Here is a 21,423-nt window from a genome sequence, read left to right as displayed (position 1 = left end):
ATATTATGAAATTTTATAAATTTATAAAACCAACAGAGTATAATTTTAATATTTCATAAAAATTTGCAATTCAATCACTAAAATTTTGAGTATGGTTAACTATAAAGTCAAATTATTTTGAATTTAGATGTTAAATAAATTATAATTTTAGTTAAATATTTAATAGATTAATTTTACCTAAAATAAATATGTAGTAAATAGATGAAATCAACAATATTGAAAGTTAAACTTGGAATTGAGTAACATATTTTGTTTTCGTTCTTCTGTTTCCATTTTTATTTTATTAAATGAAAATAAAACCATCCACGTGGTGATTAATTAAAAGTTATGATTTAAAATGAAAAGAATGCTTAACTCGGTTATTAAATGAACCTCAAATGTATGATATCCATCAATCTCAACAATTCAAATGCTGAACTTACATGGATTATTTTCATCCCTTTAATGTGAATAAAATATTATATAAAAAAAATTATTTTTTAAAATATAAATTTAGTTTTGTTAAAAATGAATGGTTGAAGGTCTGAATACGTCAATTGAGCTTTTCTCTTTCTGTAGAGAGAGTTTTTCCTCTCATTTTTCTTCTTTCTTTCGAGGCTTAGTCCTCATCTGTGCTGCTTCATCCTCTACCTTAGGCAATGCTCAACCTTCGGTAGAAGAATCAAAGCTTTCTCTCCTTTGTGTCCTCAATGTGAGTGCAATGGCCTTTTTTTGGGTAATTGCTGGAGGAGTGTCTCCCTTTTGTCGATTCCTTATCATCGTCGATTGTGATATCTTTTGGAAGGAGGAGTGTGGTATAACTTAAAACCTTTTCTGGGTCTTAGTTTTTCCTGGTCATTTTAGGAATCTGGTTCCTCTATGGATCCTGAAATCTGTTTGTATTTTGATCTTATTGTATGGGCCTTTATTTGTAGGCCTCTGCCCTTTTATTTTGATCTAATGAATATTATCTTTTCATTAAAAAATATGAATATATAAAAATTCAAGTATTAAACAACCAATGCATAATACAATAAAAATAAGATCAACTTAAAACCCAACATTGGAATTCTAAGAATCAAGGGTAGGTTGACCTAGATCCAAAATTAAGCTAACCAACGCCATCTCTCTGTTGAAAAACATTGAACACCCTAAATGAAAATACCCAAAAGTTCAATAAAACTCTAAATCTCCAAACAAAGTAGTCTCATCGACTTTTAAAAAATAAATCAAAACACATATCTATTAAAAAAAATATCACTTTACTTTACTTTGATATATAAACGCAAATTCAAAATATTAAGTTTTGAATTTGAAGAGCTCTCTCTCCCTCAACAAGCTACGCTTTACTTAGCTTGGTCTTCTATAATTCGTGTAGGTTTCGGGCCATGGGTTTGGACTTCGTTTTATAAAGCTTGTTTTATTTGGACTAGAAGCTATGCAGTGGCCTGTGTGGTTTTTATACTGGGTTGTTGGACTCTAAATTTTGATGTATTATTGGCTTTAGAGGATCTCGGCAAAAAGAAAGGTAAAATTATTGAGTTCAGACATAAATTTAAACTTCTAATATTTTGTTAGTATAAAAATTTCCTTTATATTACATTATCACACTAATGAATTTTATACAACATTTTTTTTGGTATTTTTACATAACAATTAATTACATGGGGAATCCAAAGCCATGATAGGAAGGAGGGTGAGAGAAGGGGTTTGGATCAATAAAGTCATGAGTAGAAATTGAATCATTGGTGGTGGTGGTGGTGGGAGGATTAGTGGTAATGTCATGAATGCTAGGCCTCTTCTTATCCTTCTTCATTGAGTTTAGTCGAAGAAAATACTTCTGTGCATGGCTGGCCACTTGTGTTGGTGTTCTTGACACTACTGCATTTCTTGAGATGCTTCTCCAGTCTCCTTTCCCATATCTCTGTAGCCCTATTAGAAACAACCTGCAATATTTTTCACATACCAATTATTAAAAAGCACGAGGACCCCATCCCCACTTTCAAGTAGAAATAGAATTAGACTAGAAACTGGAAAGTTCCCAGAAAAAGATGCTACCAAATTTCCCCTTTTTCACTGGGATTGGAAAGCATTTGGTTCCAATTCCAGCTGCTGGAATTTGCAAACTATGTACTACTTTCTTTATTTTATTAAAAGGAAAAGTATCTCAGTCCAACCACAATATTTAATCATTATTATTATTATTTGAAGCTAAACTTATATTTTATTTAAATATATGAAAAGGAATGGGCGATATTACCCTTTTTTAAAATAAAAAAAAAAAAACCCAGCCACCCATCTTGGACTTTCCGATTAAATTCGGTGACATTGTAATGCACCCGATGAATATATTTTGATTATAATATTTACATAAATTCATCGCAATTAAAAAAACCAACAGATTATCATAGATTAATCTTATGCAAGTATATTCTACAATTTTCTTAATTAGAAATATCTATTAATGAATTCAGATTAATTGATCTTATAATTAAAACACACCTAACTAAACAATGATTTACAATAAGAATTGAATGAAAATTAAACATATTCGATTTATAATCAAAATTAATTAAAGCCGGTAAAAATCAAATTAATCAAAAAGTGGGTTCATTTCTAAGTGAAATAATTTTTTAGAAGGAAAAAAAAAAAAGGACCCCTGAGTTTCAGGAAAATCGAAATCAAATTGGAATCAATATTAACAGAAACCAAAATAAAATGAATAAAACTAATGAACTCTAAACCTTGAATGGAAACCATAGGGATTCAAGGTTCAGAGCCGACCTTGGCCAGGTCTGGTTTCAAATTGCATCAATCAAGCTTTTCTTTAACAGAAGGGGAAAAAAATTGTAAAATAATAAAAACCTGTGCTCTTCCTCTGTCCAAGGAACTCCTTTCCTTCTCTCCGTCGTATCCTTTCCCTTCGCCGTAGACCCAAACCACACCTGACTAGTCCCTGATTCGGTAGAAGAACCCCAACCACCAGCACAGTCCAACTCATCCTCATAACTCGGCAACTCGACTCGACCAGAGTCAATCTCCCCAATATCATGAACCAAATCATCATAACGTTTCTTCACATCAAACCATGTCTTTCCCGGAACTTGGCTGGCGATCTTTTCCCATCTGCAGAGAGTTTCCTCGGGAAACACCACGAGTGCTCGCTCGAAGGCCTTGTCTTCCAGCCGAGACCAAGAAGAGGAATTCCCTATCATTGCTTTAAATAAAAAAATGAATACTTTTGTATCTCTGAACTATGTGGTTTGAGGATAAATTTGAAGGCGGGTGTGCGGTGAGTTTATATACGAGTAGACGGAGAAGGAGAGAGTTTTGTCGTTTAGTTGTGGATTAACGTTAAACTTTGGGCTGTCCGTGACAAGGACATGGCGAGCTGGCGACGGCATCCATAGAAAACACGTTGTCAAATATTCTGGAGCCGAGGGTAGGGTAGCTTCCCCCTTGCAATTGAGTGCGTTACCCACGTGTCTTTCTACCAAAATGTCGGCTAAGATTCACTTTTTTATTCCATTTTTCCAATTAAACTAAACAAATTCCATTAACAATGTAAAACTAAAAACTTCATAGAAAATTAATAAGGAATAGTGGTTGTAGGGTAGATCGGTTGCAGGGATATATACGGATACGATACCCGTAAAAATTAAATTATCTTAATTTAAATTTAAATTATATTAATAATATTTAAATTCATTTTTAATTTAATTACAAATTAATTTAAATTATCAAACTTAAATTTAATTATTATTATTTAAATAAAAAATAATTCATTTAATTTTATATATTTTAATTAATAATTTATATAAAAATATTTTTTATTAATAATTTTTATTTAAAAAATTTAATATTTTTAAAGAATATTTAAATTTAAATTTTTAAATAAAAAAATTTATAAATATTATTATAAGATATATTTTTTTATATTAAATTAATTATTTATATAAATTGATATTCTATATATAAAATTTAAATTTAATTTAAATTTAATATTGCGTTTTAAATTCAAAATCTTTCTAAACTCAATTATAACTATTTAAATTCATCTTATTAGAATTCAGTCGAATCAGATACTCAATAAAATATCATATCATGGTTTTAGATTTTGAAATTTTGAAATGAGATCAAAATCAATATTTTAGAGTTGGGAAAACAAAAATTGGGTTAGAAGGTTTTACTTCAACTGGATTTAAATTAAATTTCCAAAAATTTTTTTTCCTAACAGTTCTAATCACTTTTGATCATGGATTGGATCAGCTTTGTTCTGATTTTGAATGGCTTCATATAGTATAAACTATAACTAAAAAGAAAAACAAAATAATGTGCATGTTTTATATTTGAATTCTGTAAGAAAGAAATATAAACAATAAAATTTTGAAAATTTTATCTAAATTAATATATCTTAAACTCCAAATGTAAAATATATACTGATGATCTGAGATCCAATAGAATAGGGTTTTACAAGGGTTTTGTATTACTGAATAAGGCCTTGGTTTCCTAATGAGGGGACTCCTCTTTTATACATTATCTTGCTTGCTGGTGACGTGTAAAGGTCTCTCCAGGATTGGGCCACGCGTCTCTGCCATGCGGATTCGGAGGTACTAGGGTATCAGCCGCCTGCTCCATGCGTAACGGCCTCTGATTCTCCTCGTACGTTCGAGCGGATCTGCCAGGCTGTCTGGTGAATATTATTCCGGATCCTGGGCTGGGCTAAGAGTTGGGCCGGATGCTAAGCCTGAGTGAAGAGAGGTCGAGCCCGGCCTTGAAGGTTGGATGAGCCAGGCTTGTTATGTATATCAGGTGTGTGGGCCTCTACGTCATGGGCCTTGGGCTGTGGTCAAGCCCCTGGTCCGGGGTGAAGGAATCCAGCGGTCATCAATTGCCCCTTCACCTTCTCGGCAGTTATTGCTCCAACTGCCGAGGGGGTGAATACCAAGAACTATTATGATCGCGTCCGTTCGGGTTCAGGTGCCTTAATAACATCCTTTCATCTTTCAGTCGTTGCGCAGTTTCTGAATTCTATCTGCTCTTTCCTCTTTCTGTCTTTTCTCTATTCTTCTTGTCCTATGACGCCTTTACTTTCTTGTCATCATTATCTGGACATCTCCTTTCTTTCCTTTTCTGTGAATATCTTTTAGAAATCTGACACCATTAGCTTAGGGTCTAGTGTAGCTCTGCCCCGTGCTAAGTCCTCAGACTCCGAGTATATATCAGCGCCAGCTTTTCTTCATTCTTGAGCCTTCTGTTGAAGCGAGAAATTCTTGTTTTATCTGTGGCAGGTCTATCCGACGCCTTCTTCAAACAGATTGCCTTGTGCCCCAGAGGTTTGCCTTGATTGTGCTCTTATCATCTTAAGGGAGAACTGTTTCTGACTTGTCCCTGTTTTGAAACTTTTTGCAGTTCCTGAGATAAAAATGGGTCAATTCAAAATTCTTGAAAGTTCGATGTTACCTCTAAGGCGTCTGGATGGTGCATTGAAGATCCTTCGGGTATGGCAGTCGAAGGGTGGGACCATTCGGCAAGCTGCTGAAACTGCTTTACCCAGGTCGTCTGGCCGGCCTCCTCCTCTGCTTGTTGTTCGGGCTCCAGAGAAGTTCTGGGCCGTTGAGGGGTTCGCTCTAATTTCGCCTTTTTCCGCAGAGAAACAGGGAATTTCCTCGATGCTCTTGTTGTCCTCTTTTGATATAAATGGGAGTGGCGCCGGAGCTCAGTTTGTTGTTCTTTTTGATGTGAAGTACCAGTATTATTATTTCCTTTGGTGTGAAGTACCAGTATTACGTGAGGCTGGGATCTGCTGCACTCAGTCAGGTCTCCAGCGATTTCTTCGAATGTGTACTTCGCGATCTCTTCGGGGCCATAGCCTCGAAGACTTATGTTTTTCATGTGTGGTGCACGGCCGGCATACAATATCTGAGCTTGTTCGAATGTACCGTGCATCACATTTGGGTAACCGGACGTTTGCCCAGGGGGACAGTGAGAAATGCTTATGGGAATCAACTTGTTCAGTTCCCCTGGGACAGATCTTGGCCTTTTCTGCCAAACTCACATTCCGAGCTGTGAGAATTCCTCCGGGGTGAAGACCAGAGTAGTAGGATAGGTGATAACGGTGTAATCGTAGATGATGATGTATCTGAATATGTAAATCCTTTAAGGATAGTCTTTGTAACAACCCGGAAACCGGACCGCTACCGGCGCTAGGATTCAGGTCGGCTTAAGGCCGCCAGAACCCGTAGCAAGCCAAACATACATCCTGTGAACCTGTTTAATCCCATACATGGTCAACAACATACATAAAAAAGACGCCTTTTTATGTAACAGCCCGGCCCCTTTCGACCGGCCCTGTTACCACTCACGGCCCAGGGCTATCCCTCGCCTGGCCCTCTCGCCACCTCGGGCTTTCCACTGGCGTCGTGAGTAGCTCTTAACATCCCTTCACCCTCACGGGTTCCGGGCAGGATTTGTCCCTCGGGGGAGCCATTACGGCCCGCCCTAGCCCGAGTGGATTTGGCCCAATTCCTTCCTCTGGGAATTAGGTCGCCTCCCCCACTGCTCGAACCCTTGACCTCCCACTTGAAGGGAATAGTCTGGTGAGAGTGAGTACCAGCCCGGACGTGATCCCCGGCACTGTTACCGCTCACGGCCCAGGGCTATCCCTCGCCTGGCCCTCTCGCCACCTCGGGCTTTCCACTGGCGTCGTGAGCAGCTCTTAACATCCCTTCACCCTCACGGGTTCCAGGCAGGATTTGTCCCTCGGGGGAGCCATTACGGCCCGCCCTAGCCCGAGTGGATTTGGCCCAATTCCTTCCTCTGGGAATTAGGTCGCCTCCCCCACTGCTCGAACCCTTGACCTCCCACTTTAAGGGAATAGTCTGGTGAGAGTGAGTACCAGTTGTTCCAATTGGAACAATTGGTACTCACTCTCACCAGACTATTCCCTTAAAGTGGGAGGTCAAGGGTTCGAGCAGTGGGGGAGGCGACCTAATTTCCAAAGGGAAATTTGGGCCAAATCCACTTGGGGTAAGATGGGCCGTAGGTGCTCTCCCGAGGGACAAATCCTGCCTGGAACCCGTGAGGGTGAAGGGATGTTAAGACAGTGCCGGTCACGGAGGATGGCCGGGCTGTTACATAAAAAGGCGCCTTTTTTATGTAACAGCCCGGACGTGATCCCCGGCACTGTTACCGCTCACGGCCCAGGGCTATCCCTCGCCTGGCCCTCTCGCCACCTCGGGCTTTCCACTGGCGTCGTGAGCAGCTCTTAACATCCCTTCACCCTCACGGGTTCCAGGCAGGATTTGTCCCTCGGGGGAGCCATTACGGCCCGCCCTAGCCCGAGTGGATTTGGCCCAATTCCTTCCTCTGGGAATTAGGTCGCCTCCCCCACTGCTCGAACCCTTGACCTCCCACTTTAAGGGAATAGTCTGGTGAGAGTGAGTACCAGTTGTTCCAATTCGATGAATTGAGCCTTGAGTCTCCTTCATCCGACCGGGCTCTCAGGTCAAGTGTTCTGTCTTTGCTTAGTGAAATGAGCTCTGAGTTTCCTTTAGCTGGCCGAGCTCCCAAGTCATGCTGTCCGAGCTGGACTAATCCGACCTCTGAGCTCGGCTTCTGATGAGTTGAACTCTAAGCTCTCAGCTCAGTATGGATCCGAGGTATCCTTGTCGTCTCTTTCCGATCTCGTAACCCTTGTTTTAACAACAAGTCAAATCTTATATGTATTCTACGTGATGAGTAGGTCTAACCTTTATCATGCTTTCATCTGCTTGCATCTTTGAGTTTTTCCTTCTATTTCCTTGATACTTACCACGAATGTGGTGAAGTGATGAATCTTGTGGGTTAAGTTGTCTTGGCTGGAAATCAGGTCCGAACAAGTTGGGCTTGCCTGGGCTTTTAAGTGATGGGCTATCCTTGTGGACCTGGCCCTTGATAGATGTAGACAAGCCCAGCGATCATCCTTTTGCCCCTTTACCATCTCTCCGGTTATTACTTAACCGTTGAGAGGGTAAACTTCGAGAGCAATTAATGATCGCGCCGCTCCAAGACAAAACTGTTCAGATCAACGTTCCGTCTCATCATTGCCTTTCATTTCGAATTCTTTCTGTCTTCCGAAGAAATTAGCTCTCTTCTGCTCCCTGCAACTCCTTCTGCTTTTCTCACCTTATTTCATTTTCAGGTACGCTTCCTTGTTCTTCCATGGCAAGTTTAAAGCTTCCTGATGTTTTTGACCTTGAGTCGCATATTACTCCTTCCAACATAACTAATCACATTTCCCGGAGGCTTTTAGATACTCCGTTGTATCTTATTCGAGCACCTCTTCCAAATGAGAGGATAGTTCTTCCTTACCCTCGCCCTCCTGGTTTGGTGGATCCCCAAGAGGTTCGTAGTATAGTGTTTTTCCTGAAGCAGAGAGAATTTGGTCTACCGTTGCCTTTTACCCCTTTCTTTGTTGAGGTCTTTGAATACTTTGGGGTAACTCCTCGAATGTTATCCCCAAATTCCATTTTATTCATGTCCTGTTTCGAGTCTATCTGTCTAGGTTGGGGTTTCGCACCTACGGCTTGTCTGTTTGTCACTTTTTTTCGCCTGGTTAGGGCGAAGCAAAACTTCTATTACTTTTCCCCCCGTAATGGGCTGTCTCTTCTTACGGGCTACAAGGATTCTATAAAGGGATGGGTAGAGAATTTCCTTGTGGCGGAGTTGAAATTAGGGTCCTGCCGATCATGGGATGTGGACCTAAGGTGGGGGGAGATCTTTCCGGGCTGCAACGATCTGCCCGAATTGAGTCTTATTGAGCAGGTCGGGCTGCTTCGACTGACTTCCGTTGAGAGGAAGTATGATGTCGAGAAGTGTATGTTTGCGTCCAACCTTAGGGATATCCGGGACACGGGTATAGTGCTTTGTCCGGCTATTCTGTTTCTTCTTTGCTCATGATATCAGGAAGTATGCTGACTCTTTATAACTTCTTGTTTCTTGCAGCTTCTGAGGTTAGAATGGAGGGCATCAAATTCCCCAAGAATTTTGACCTGTCTCGGGAGAACATGCATGCAATTTTTGACGCCTTTGGGGATGGGCGCTCTGTAACTGAGATTGCTGCAGAGCTGGCTCAGGCTGCTTCCTCCAAGAAGGTCAGCCGACCTCCCGTCAAAGCTTCTTCTCGGACTTCCAAGCCGAGCTCTCGCAGCATCAAATCAGCTCGGCCATCTAGCCATGGTGGGTCGAGCTCAACCTCGATGCCTGCTGAAGGATCTAGATCCGTTCTGGCCTCCTCAGAGGTCATGGGGGGAACTTCCCTAGCTATTGTGGAGCAGACCCAAGCTGCCGAACAAGTGGGGCAGGGTGCCGTCCATTCTACTGAGGGGGTTTTGGGGGGGAAGTTTAAGTCTCCTGTTGAAGACAAGGAGACCTCTGGGACAGGGATGGAGATCATCCTCCTAGAGGATCAAAGCCCAGAGGTTTCTGGTGAAGGTGCCCCTGCCCCTGTGAGGACTGAGGCTGAGAGGTCTGAGGGTGTCCCCTCAAAGACCGGGGGCAAGCGTCCGACCCCTTCCGGAACGCCTGTCCCATCTCCTGCTCGAAAGAAATCCAAGACTGCTGCGGGTCCTTCCCCACCTCTTTCTACCATTGGGAAGGGGAAGGGTGTTTCTTCTGTTCCTTCGTCGTCCCCTACTGACAGCATTCTGGACCTGTCAAGCATTTCCTCTGAGTCTCCGGCCTCTGCTGTTGCCGCACTTCTCCGGGAGCGGATGTTCGGCGGGATAACAGAGGCTTCGGATCCTCGTCTTCTGGCCCTGACTGGTCACTTGGCCAGTTCTACCAAGGAGCAGGTGTCCTTCCAATCTCGCTCTCGTGAGGAGCTCGGATCTACGATTGGAGAAGTGCTTCTGATGGTAAGTTATTCTTTCTATTCACCTCTCTTTGAGTTTGCTTTGTTTCTTTTCTTGACAATTGTTCTTCCGTACTAGATGTTAGGCCTGGTTATGGAGGTGAATGCCCGTGACCTCTCTCTCCGGGAGTCCGTGGACCGCCGGATCGAAGAAGCGCGTCGCGATGAGAACCTGACTGCCACCAGCGATGCGAGGGGCCACCTGGCAGCCGCCCGGGAGCAGGTCCAGTCTCTCCGAGTGGAGTTGCATTTTGCCCTGGAGGCCTCTAAAAGAGCTGAGGACAAAGCAGTTGAGGCAGCAGAGCATAGCAAATCCCTGGAGTCAGAGCTGTCTCGTACTCGCAGAGTTCTCCAGGAGTCTGATGAGAGGGCAGTTGAAGTGGAAACTCGTTGTGTAGAGGTTGTAAAACAGCTGTCCTCTATGACGACGGCCCTTCAGGAGAGGGATGAGGCTGTAAGCCAAAGGGCTGAGGTCCAGCGCCAACATGAGGCCTTAAAGGCTGATTTTGAGGGGCTTCAAGCTCACCTGAGTGAGGTGAAGGCTCAGAAGGAAAGTGCCCTAGCCCGGGTGGAGGTCCTTGAGCAGGAATTGGGCACAAGTTCTGAACGTGTCAAAGATCTGTCTTCATCGGCTGAAGAGTTCAAGCTTCGCCAACAACAGCTGAAAAATAAAGTCAGGGCTTTGGAACGTAAATGTTTAGCCCTGCTTGAGGTGGTAAAGTATGTCGAAGGGAAGGCTCAGCTGAAGCGTGAACAGTATATAGCGGAGTATCAGGAGTCTGAGGAGCTGAAGGTTAAAATTGATCAGGCCTGTGAAGCTCATCTTCAAGACTACAAAGATTCTTCTGAGTTTAAGGAATTTGTAGCTGAGGCTTGTGAAGAACATCTTGATGAGTATAAAGCTTCTGGTGAGATGAAAAAGGCTATTCTTGATAAGGCCTACCGTATGTATGTAACTGGCTACAACCGCGGTTTAAGAGAAGCTAGGCAGGCTCCTGATATTCCTTTGGCCAAGCTTCGTAGGCGCGAAGTGGACTCAAATGGCGAGTCAGTGCTATACGGGGAGGATGATTGTCCTTTGCCCCGAGGAGATTCCCGGAGGAACATAGACCGGCCATCTGAGTCTTCGTCAGAGGAATCCGAGGTAGGGTCGGAGGAAGATGATCTTGATTCTGAGAAAGACGGCCTCCACCTTAGGTCAGAAGTTGCCCCTACTATTAATGTTGAGAGCTCTGGCCCAAGGGACACCGAGCTTCCTTCGGAGGTGGCTGTAAATAGAGATAACGCAGGCGAGGGTGTTCTTACTGATGTAAGTCCCTTAAGGACTATTTATCCTCCTTCCTCGCCGGAGAAATAAATTGTAATAGTTATTAATGAAATATTAGTTTCCTTCTTATTTTTCATATTTCTTGACATTTATATCTACTCTTCGTATTTGTGATATAAACTACATATTTTCATTTCAGAAGCTCTGAATTAATCTTAAGTTGCGAGCTCAGCTCTCAACTGATAGTCTGAGAGATCAAATTTCGTACCTTTTTACTGACAGCTATTATGTCAGTTTTTGGCTTTTAGTCCTTCTTTCTTCGTTGTGACTTCATATATTTGTTTCAGATAAACTGGTTGAGGCTTTGATTATAGCCTTTTTATCCTCGTAAGGATATCTTCCTTTATGAGTCCTTCTATGGAGGGAGCTCGGCCTTTCTCTTTGGCCTTCGTATCTTTAAGGATATAAGTCTATCCGAGCTGAGAGCTCGGTCTTGGGCCTTTGTGAATATTGGTCCGAGCTGAGAGCTCGACCTTGAGTTTTGTAAGGATATAAGTCTATCCGAGCTGGTAGCTCGGCCCCCCCTTTTTTTTTTTTTTTTTTTTTGATAGCTCTGGGCTCTTCTCTTTCCGAGGTCGGGATTGGATTTTATAAGTTGTTCTGGTGGAGAAAAATTTTTTATTTCGGGAGGCTCTTAAGTCCTTTACCGACCTATTTTTGTGTCCAGGAATTTTTATGGGATCCTGGTTTTCTTTGAATTTCCGGGACGACCTCGGGGCCTCGCCGGTTGTTTTTGTTTCCAGGAGATCTTACGGGATCCTGTTTTTCTTTGAATTTCCGGGACGACCTCGGGGCCTCGCCGGTTGTTTTTGTTTCCAGGAGATCTTACGGGATCCTGTTTTTCTTGGAATTTCCGGGACGACCTCGGGGCCTCGCCGGTTGTTTTTGTTTCCAGGAGATCTTACGGGATCCTGTTTTTCTTTGAATTTTCGGGACGACCTCGGGGCCTCGCCGGTTGTTTTTGTTTTCAGGAGATCTTACGGGATCCTGTTTTTCTTGGAATTTCCGGGACGACCTCGGGGCCTCGCCGGTTGTTTTTGTTTCCAGGAGATCTTACGGGATCCTGTTTTTCTTGGAATTTCCGGGACGACCTCGGGGCCTCGCCGGTTGTTTTTTGTTTCCAGGAGATCTTACGGGATCCTATTTTTCTTTGAATTTCCGGAACGACCTCGGGGCCTCGCCGGTTGTTTTTTGTTTCCAGGAGATCTTACGGGATCCTGTTTTTCTTTGAATTTTCGGGACGACCTCGGGGCCTCGCCGGTTGTTTGTACAAAATTCAGGCTCATTGGCCTTACTGTCGCTTCGTCATCTCAGCTGGTTTTTGTGCCTAACTGAGGTCTTGTTTGCAAGGGATCTTTCTGAGCCCTGTTCTTTCTTTATCATGGAAAGATGTTTTTTTTTTTTTCACCAAGATAATCACATTGTATAAACAGTTTTTATTTATTCATTTTTGTCAAAATACAATTTTACAAATATTTCAAGGAAAATACCTTTTTAAGTGCTGGATGTTCCAAGCGTGGGGCTCGGGGTTTCCTTGCATATCTTCAATTCGGTATACCCCGGGCTTAACCACTTTTGTCACCTTGAATGGACCTTCCCAGGTCGGTGCTAGCTTGCCGGCGGCTGCTCTTTTTCCAGTAGCTTCCAGGTTTCTTAAAGTCAGGTCTCCCACCTTCAAGCTTCTTTCTCTGACCTTTTGATTGTAATATCTTGCCGCTCGTTGTTGATAAGCAGCAGTTCGGACTAGGGCTTCTTCCCTAATTTCTTCAAGAGCATCTAGGTTGCTCCTTAATTTGTCCCCATTAGCGTTCTCACTAACGAATTGAACTCGATGAGTGGGGATCTGCAATTCAACTGGGACTACAGCCTCTGTGCCATAAGCAAGTGCAAACGGGGTTTCTTGAGTGGGCGCTCTTGTAATACCCGGCTAGACTCTGGTATCGGAATTCCTACCGTCTGGTGGAATCTCGGATGTCGGAAGCCTCTAGTAGGGTAGAAACATGTTTTCATAAAATGTTTTAAGGTATTTCATGATTTTAAGTATAAAAATTAAATGAGTTTTGCATGAGAAGTCTTTGGAGGAAAACCCAGGTTCGGCCGCCGAAAGTCAAGTTCGGCCGCCGAACATGCATGCGTTTTGGAGGCACGTTAGGCCCCCGAAAGCATGAGTGAGGGAAGTTCAGGTTCGGCCGCCGAAAGTCAAGTTTGGCCGCCGAACATGGCATGCATGCGGAGGCAAGTTCGGCCCCCGAACGTGGTCTGGCCAGCCACTATAAAAGGGGCACTTAGCCGAAATGGACGAGCTTTCTCCCATTTTCGGCCACAGCTAACTTCCGACCTCCCTCTTCCCAATCTAGTGTTCTTCCTTCAAATCCCCACCATTTTCTTGAGTTTTAAGCTTGCATTGAAGGTTTTGAACTTTTGAAACAAGTTTTGGAGCTTTGGGAACTAAGGAGCTCATTTTCGTGGATCTCCAAGTTTAGGTCGTCTCTCTCTCGATCTTCAAGAGGTAAGAGCCGATCTTAAGCTCCTTATATGTTTTAAGTAAGTTTTAAGTGATTTTATGGGGTAGAATGGTATGTATAGGGTTGTATGAGTTTTTAAGCATATGTTAGGTTTTATGTGATTTTTGAACAATGTGGCATGTTTGAGTATGCTTGAAGTGTTGTAGTTGGGGTATTTGTTTGTTTGAGGCCCCTAGGAGCTTGTATGCATGTTTTGGTTGAGGTTATGCATGATTTGAGAGTTGGGAGGCGAAAATGCACAAAGGAGCCAAGTTTCTGCCCTTTGGCAGAAACCAGGTTCGGCAGCCGAAGGCACTTTCGGCCGCCGAACATGGCTGGGGAGGCAGGCCTTTCGGCTGCCAAAGTTGCCCTCGAAAAGAGACTTCCGTCTCTGTCTGGGACTTTCGGCCGCCGAACATGCATGAGTTTCGCCTCTGTCTGGGAGTTTCGGCCGCCGAAGGTGCCGCCGAAAGTGCCCTGTCCAGCCTTTTCTTGCATGCTTCCTAGGAGTGTTTTGAGGTGTTTTTAGGAGGTTTTTGGGGGTATGTTTAGAGTTATGTTCTTGTTGTTTGGTGCCTCATTTGAGTCCACCTGTGTAGGTTCGGACCCGAGGAACCGAGACCCCCGGTTGTGAGATAGTCGTTCAGAGTTCGTTGTTAAAGCTTCAGTCACCAGGTGAGTGGAACAACACCTTAAGTTTTAAAGTAAAGTAAATGAATAAATAAATGAATCATAAAGCATTGCCCATGCATCATTATGCCATGCAATATTTCAGGATGTTTGCATTAGAATTCACGAATATGCTGCATTGCATAAATTGATGTTGATGTGGATGGTTGTTGGGTGATCCATAGTCCTCTGAGGTTATGTTATGATGATATGTTATGGAAGACCAGTGAGGCCCATTCTACGCCCCTGGCACTATGTAAGAGAAAGACCAGTGAGGTCCATTCTACGCCCCTGGCACTTTAGAATGTTATGCTATGTAAGAGAAAGACCAGTGAGGCCCATTCTACGCCCCTGGCATTTGGAGATGTTGAGGACTAATGGTGACAATACCATCCTTTATGTGATTAGCTGTGATGTGTTGCATTTCATGAAAGCATGAATAAGAAAAAGAAAGAAAAAGTTAAATAATAATAATAAAATGAATAATAATATACCTAAAAATGGAGGAATTATAATAATAATAAAATGAACAATAATATACCTAAAAATGGAGGAATTAAAGCAAATGTTTTTAGTTTCTGCTCACTGGGCTTTATAGCTCACCCCCTCTCCCCTAACCCCAGTCTTGCAGGTGCAGAGTAGATAGAGAAGTCAGCAGAGTAAGAGAAGTTTATGTAATAGCTTAGCTGTGGACATGGTTTGTTGTAAATGTAAAAGTATGAGATGTAATGTAATGTAAGTTTAAGAATGTGCTTGACTAGAGTCTGTTGTATTCCCTGTACACATGGTCTTGTATGAGATATAATGTTTTTATGATGCCTATGTAATCCAAGCCTATGTTATGTTATGTTATGTTACCCCATTGGAGTATTTGATGAGGACTCCAATGAGAGGTTTATGTTATGTTTGTGCATGCACAGGCTAGGCTTGGCAAAGAAATGTTTGAATGAAGGAAAAGTTTTTAATTTTTATGTATATTGTTGACCATGTATGGGATTAAACAGGTTCACAGGATGTATGTTTGGCTTGCTACGGGTTCTGGCGGCCTTAAGCCGACCTGGATCCTAGCGCCGGTAGCTGTCCGATTTCCGGGTCGTTACAGAGTGGTATCAGAGCCCTAGGTTCATATGGTCGGACCTAGAGTGTCGAGCTCATAGATGTGATAGAAAGTCAAGCACAATAGGAAATCATGTCCACTAGGATAGGATGTAGAGTCCTGTCTAGAATGAAAGTATGATATGCCATGAGATATGCTATGTATATGATGTGGGTTCATGTATTTCCACATGAACCATTGGATGCTAATGTTTTGTTATCTGTGCTGTTTTTCAGTAAACAATGCGAGGAACTCGTCGATCAGCTAGATTGACTAGAGTACCACCGGAGGATGAGGGCACGAGCGCCCGTCCTCCAGCATTGCCAAGGGCAATGTCAAGTAGGTCCAACAGGGACAGAGCAGTGGGAGACCCTAGAAGATCTCTGGATCTGGGTAGAAACAGATCAGTAAGAGGAACGGTTCAAGGAGGCAGGTCAGTGGATGTGGGAGAAGAGATGGATGTGGACTAGAGGAGGGATGGTAGTCTTGGTGTGAGCATGCCAGAAGAGGGCATGGGTGAGTCTCAGGGAGGCACTCAGGCCTCGGGGTTTGTTCCACCACCCCAGTACCCACCTTTTTCACCATACCCCGGGTATTCGATGGGAGGTACATCGGATTACCCCAGTTTTAATCCTTACCCTTCTCACATGCCATACCCACCTTTCTACCCACAGTATCCACAGTACCCTATGTACCCACCTCCATCCTTCCATCCAGGCACAGCAAACCCTATCCCAGGGGATGCCGCACCTCCACCACCAGCAGAAACCGCAGTTACAGAAAACTAAAGACCTCAACCTACCTCATCTGGAGGGAGCAAGGCCAAGATGACCGACTATATGAAGTTGGGTGCTCCCCAGTTTGATACCGGTGATGATCCATTTGTGTACCTGGAGAAGGTCAAAACAATTACAGATGAGATAGGGGCTGATGACAGTAGAGCCATTCAGATGGCTGGTTTCACTCTGAAATGCAAGAAGGCACGAGAGTGGTTCAAGAACTATGTGAAACCAAAGGTGGACAGTTTGTCATGGGAGGAGTTTGCGAATGAGTTCGCAGGATGGGCTTTCCCTGACAGTTCCAGGGAGCTGAAGGTGATTGAGTTTGAACAGCTGAAGCAGACAGATGAGATGGGTGTCGATGAGTACACCGATAGATTCTTAGAGTTGTTGCCGTTTGCTGGGCAACATCTGGACACAGATCCGAAGAAGTCGAGGAGGTATATCATGAGGCTCAATTCCAGGTATTCCTCTTTGATTCAGTCAGCTGATAGGGAAAGTTTCCATGCCATTATAGACATGGCCAGGAGAATGGAGGCTAGTGCCGTAATAGAGGGAAAAGTCAAACAGTCAGTGGCACAACCTTCTGGTTCTAAGACCCCAGGTGGGGGAAGGATAGACCCTTCATCCTTGAGTTCAGCTAGTAAGAAGTGGGGCAGTACCACTAAGAAACCAAAGAAGAATAAGTTCTGGAGCAAGATCAAATCAGGTCTGGGATTAGGAGGTGGCTCAAGCTCTGGTGCTGATAATGCAGTGTGTGCAAGGTGTGGTAAGCTACACAGGGGGGTATGCCGGTTTGGGACGACAGCCTGCTACAGGTGTGGGCAAGAGGGACACATGTCTTGGGAGTGTCCGAGGGCAGTTCCTACGGCACAGCCCCAGCAGACAACTTCGGGTAGCGTAGCACAGCCAGCAGCTTCAGCCGCAACACAGGCTAGTGGCAGAGGCCGAGGGAGAGGGTCAGCCTCTTCTTCATCAGTTTACAGAGGGGAAGGTCCGTCAGCTCCAGCACGGATCTTCACAATGACGCAGCAGGAGGCAAACGCATCCAACACCGTGGTGTCAGGTAATATCATCATTGGTTGTTCAGATGTTTATGCCTTAATGGACCCGGGTGCATCCCATTCTTTTGTTTCTCCGAGAGCGGTCGAAAGGTTGGGTTTGATGGTCTCTGGGTTAGAGTGTCCCCTATGGGTCAGCGGACCCAAATGTGACCCGTCAGTGGCAGAGTCAGTCTGCCAGTATAGTCCAGTTTTCATAGAGGGAAGATGCCTATCCGCCGACCTAGTGGTTCTAGACTTGACAGATTTTGACGTCATTCTAGGGATGGATTGGCTATCTACCCATGGTGCTACCTTGGATTGCAGAGACAAGGTAGTTAAGTTCAGATGTCAGGATGGGTCAGAGGTTGTCTTTAGAGGAGACAGGGGGAGTACACCTAGAGGTTTGATATCAGCCCTACAGGCTCGTAGGCTGCTCAGGAGGGGTTGTCAGGGTTATCTAGCTCATGTGAGAGAGCTAGACAGAGATGTCAGAGAGCCCGCCTCGGTGCCTGTGGTTAGAGAGTTCTTAGATGTTTTCCCAGACGAGCTGCCAGGTTTACCGCCTCCTAGGGAGATAGAGTTCGAAATAGAATTGATGCCAGGAACCAGACCGATCTCTATCCCTCCCTACAGGATGGCGCCAGCAGAGCTGAAAGAGCATAAAGAACAGTTGCAAGAGCTGGTAGACAAGGGCTTCATCCGACCGAGTACCTCACCTTGGGGTGCTCCAGTGTTGTTCGTGAAAAAGAAGGATGGATCCCTCAGACTTTGTATCGACTATAGACAGTTGAACAAGGTTACTACCAAGAACAAGTACCCGTTGCCTAGGATCGATGATCTATTCGACCAGCTAGCAGGAGCAGGTTGTTTCTCCAAAATAGATCTGAGATCTGGGTATCATCAGCTGAGGATCAGAGATGAAGATGTGCCAAAGACAGCATTCAGGACCAGATATGGGCATTTTGAGTTCCTAGTGATGCCGTTCGGGTTAACAAACGCCCCTGCAGCATTCATGGATCTCATGAACAGAGTATTTAGCCAATACCTGGATCACTTCGTTATTGTCTTCATAGATGATATCTTAGTGTATTCCAGGAATGCAGAAGAGCATGCCCATCATCTGCGGTTGGTCTTGCAGACTTTGAGGGAACATGGCTTGTATGCCAAGTTCTCTAAATGTGAATTCTGGCTGAGGAGCATTTCATTCTTGGGGCATTTAGTGTCAGAGAATGGTATTGAGGTGGACCCCAAGAAGACAGAAACTGTGGCTAACTGGCCTAGACCCACTTCAGTGACAGAGATTAGAAGTTTCTTGGGTTTGGCAGGTTACTACAGGAGGTTCGTTCAGGACTTCTCAAAGATAGCAGCTCCTCTGACCAGGTTAACCAAGAAGAATCAGAAGTTTCTGTGGACCGACCAGTGCGAAGAGAGCTTTGAAGAGCTTAAGAAGAGGTTGACTTCGGCACCAGTTTTAGCTCTGCCATCTGGTGATGAGGACTTTACAGTCTTTTGTGATGCGTCCCATGTGGGACTGGGTTGTGTACTGATGCAGAATGAGAGGGTGATTGCTTATGCTTCTAGGCAGCTGAAGAAGCATGAGTTGAATTACCCCACACACGACCTGGAGATGGCAACAGTAATCTTTGCACTCAAGATGTGGAGGCACTACCTCTATGGGGTAAAATGTGAGATCTTTACAGATCATAAGAGCCTGCAGTACATCCTGAGTCAAAGAGATTTGAATTTGAGACAGAGAAGATGGGTAGAACTGCTCAGTGACTACGATTGCAAAATCCAGTATCATCTGGGTAAGGCTAATGTTGTAGCTGATGCCTTAAGCCGGAAATCGCTCGGCAGTCTATCCCACATCACAGCAGAACGAAGACCAGTAGTAAAGGAGTTCTACAAGCTCATCGAAGAAGGGCTACAGTTAGAGTTGTCAGGTACAGGTGCCTTGTTGGCTCAGATGAAAGTGACACCCGTGTTCCTTGAGCAAGTCGCTCAGAAACAGCATGAGGACCCCGAGTTAGTGAAGATTGCCAGGACTGTTCAGTCAGGCAAGAATGATGAGTTCAGATTTGACAACAAGGGGATCCTCAGCTATGGGAGTCGATTATGTGTACCAGATGACATAGGGCTAAAAGGAGACATTATGAGAGAGGCTCATAATGCAAGATACAGCATTCACCCCGGAGCCACCAAGATGTATCAAGATTTGAAGAAAGTTTATTGGTGGCCAGCGATGAAGAAAGAAGTGGCACAGTTCGTGTCAGCCTGCGAAGTGTGTCAGAGGGTGAAGCTGGAACATCAGAAGCCAGCTGGAATGCTTAACCCGCTACCGATTCCAGAATGGAAATGGGAAAACATAGCTATGGACTTTGTAGTAGGGTTACCGGCGACGTCCAACAGAGTGGACTCCATATGGGTGATTGTGGACAGACTCACCAAATCTGCTCACTTCATCCCTGTCAGGAGTGGCTACTCGGTGGACAAGTTGGCGCAGGTGTATGTGGATGAGATTGTCAGGCTGCATGGGGTTCCTGTTTCGATAGTGTCAGATAGAGGGCCCCAGTTCACCTCCAGGTTTTGGCGGAGCCTGCAGAATGCCATGGGTACTAGGTTGGATTTCAGTACTGCCTTCCACCCCCAGACTGATGGACAGTCAGAAAGGACCATCCAGACTATAGAGGATATGCTTAGGATGTGTGTGCTGGACTTTGGCGGTTCTTGGAGGCAGCATCTACCTTTGGTGGAGTTTGCCTACAACAACAGCCATCATGCTAGCATCGGGATGGCTCCATATGAAGCTTTGTACGGAAGGAAGTGCAGATCACCTGTTTGCTGGGAGGAAGTTGGAGAGAAGGCCTTGGCAGGGCCTGAGCTAGTAGAGATTACCAGTAGGGTGGTACCCATAATCAGAGAGAGAATCAAGACTGCTGCAAGCAGACAGAAGAGTTATGCAGACATCCGCAGAAGGCAGTTAGAGTTTCAGGAGGGGGACCTGGTATTGCTCAAGGTGTCTCCAATGAAGGGAGTGGTTCGCTTCGGGAAGAAAGGTAAACTAGCCCCACGATACATCGGACCCTTTGAAATCTTACAAAGGATTGGGAATGTGTCGTACAAGCTGGATTTACCTGCTTCTATGGAGAGAATCCATCCGGTTTTCCATGTTTCCATGTTGAGGAAGTTTGTGTCAGATCCGAGCAAGGTTCTTAATGAGCCTGATGTGGAGGTCCAAGAGGATCTCACCTATGTTGAACAGCCAGTGCGAATCATAGACACCCAGATCAGAAAGTTAAGAAACAAGGAAATCCCGATGGTGAAAGTCCTGTGGAACCACCACAACTTGGAAGAGTGCACTTGGGAGACACGGGAGTCTATGCTCCAGCAATACCCTCATCTCTTTTAAGGTTAGATCCCTATGTGTTGATGTGCTATATATATGTATGTTATATGTTTGCCATGTTATGTGTTGTTTGGTGAACATTCGGGGACGAATGTTCTTAAGGGGGGAAGAATGTAATACCCGGCTAGACTCTGGTATCGGAATTCCTACCGTCTGGTGGAATCTCAGATGTCGGAAGCCTCTAGTAGGGTAGAAACATGTTTTCATAAAATGTTTTAAGGTATTTCATGATTTTAAGTATAAAAATTAAATGAGTTTTGCATGAGAAGTCTTTGGAGGAAAACCCAGGTTCGGCCGCCGAAAGTCAAGTTCGGCCGCCGAACATGCATGCGTTTTGGAGGCACGTTAGGCCCCCGAAAGCATGAGTGAGGGAAGTTCAGGTTCGGCCGCCGAAAGTCAAGTTCGGCCGCCGAACATGGCATGCATGCGGAGGCAAGTTCGGCCCCCGAACGTGGTCTGGCCAGCCACTATAAAAGGGGCACTTAGCCGAAATGGACGAGCTTTCTCCCATTTTCGGCCACAGCTAACTTCCGACCTCCCTCTTCCCAATCTAGTGTTCTTCCTTCAAATCCCCACCATTTTCTTGAGTTTTAAGCTTGCATTGAAGGTTTTGAACTTTTGAAACAAGTTTTGGAGCTTTGGGAACTAAGGAGCTCATTTTCGTGGATCTCCAAGTTTAGGTCGTCTCTCTCTCGATCTTCAAGAGGTAAGAGCCGATCTTAAGCTCC

General features: G+C 44.3%; 1 protein-coding gene across 1 annotated transcript; it reads right to left on the bottom strand.

The window, feature by feature from the left end:
- Nucleotides 1-1,516: 1,516 nt before the first annotated feature.
- Nucleotides 1,517-3,256, bottom strand: LOC110625996 (transcription factor SRM1). The gene is made up of 2 exons (XM_021771719.2): nt 2,845-3,256; nt 1,517-1,925 (listed from the first exon to the last, which is right to left on the bottom strand). The coding sequence occupies exons 1-2, from the start codon at nt 3,192-3,194 to the stop codon at nt 1,640-1,642; spliced, it is 636 nt and encodes a 211-aa protein (XP_021627411.1). The 5' UTR covers nt 3,195-3,256; the 3' UTR covers nt 1,517-1,639.
- Between the last annotated feature and the right edge of the window lie 18,167 nt (nt 3,257-21,423).

This window comes from Manihot esculenta, chromosome 11 (assembly GCF_001659605.2).
Source record: "Manihot esculenta cultivar AM560-2 chromosome 11, M.esculenta_v8, whole genome shotgun sequence".
In the NCBI taxonomy this organism is placed as follows: domain Eukaryota; kingdom Viridiplantae; phylum Streptophyta; class Magnoliopsida; order Malpighiales; family Euphorbiaceae; genus Manihot; species Manihot esculenta.
This window is presented reverse-complemented; position numbering and strand designations above follow the sequence as displayed.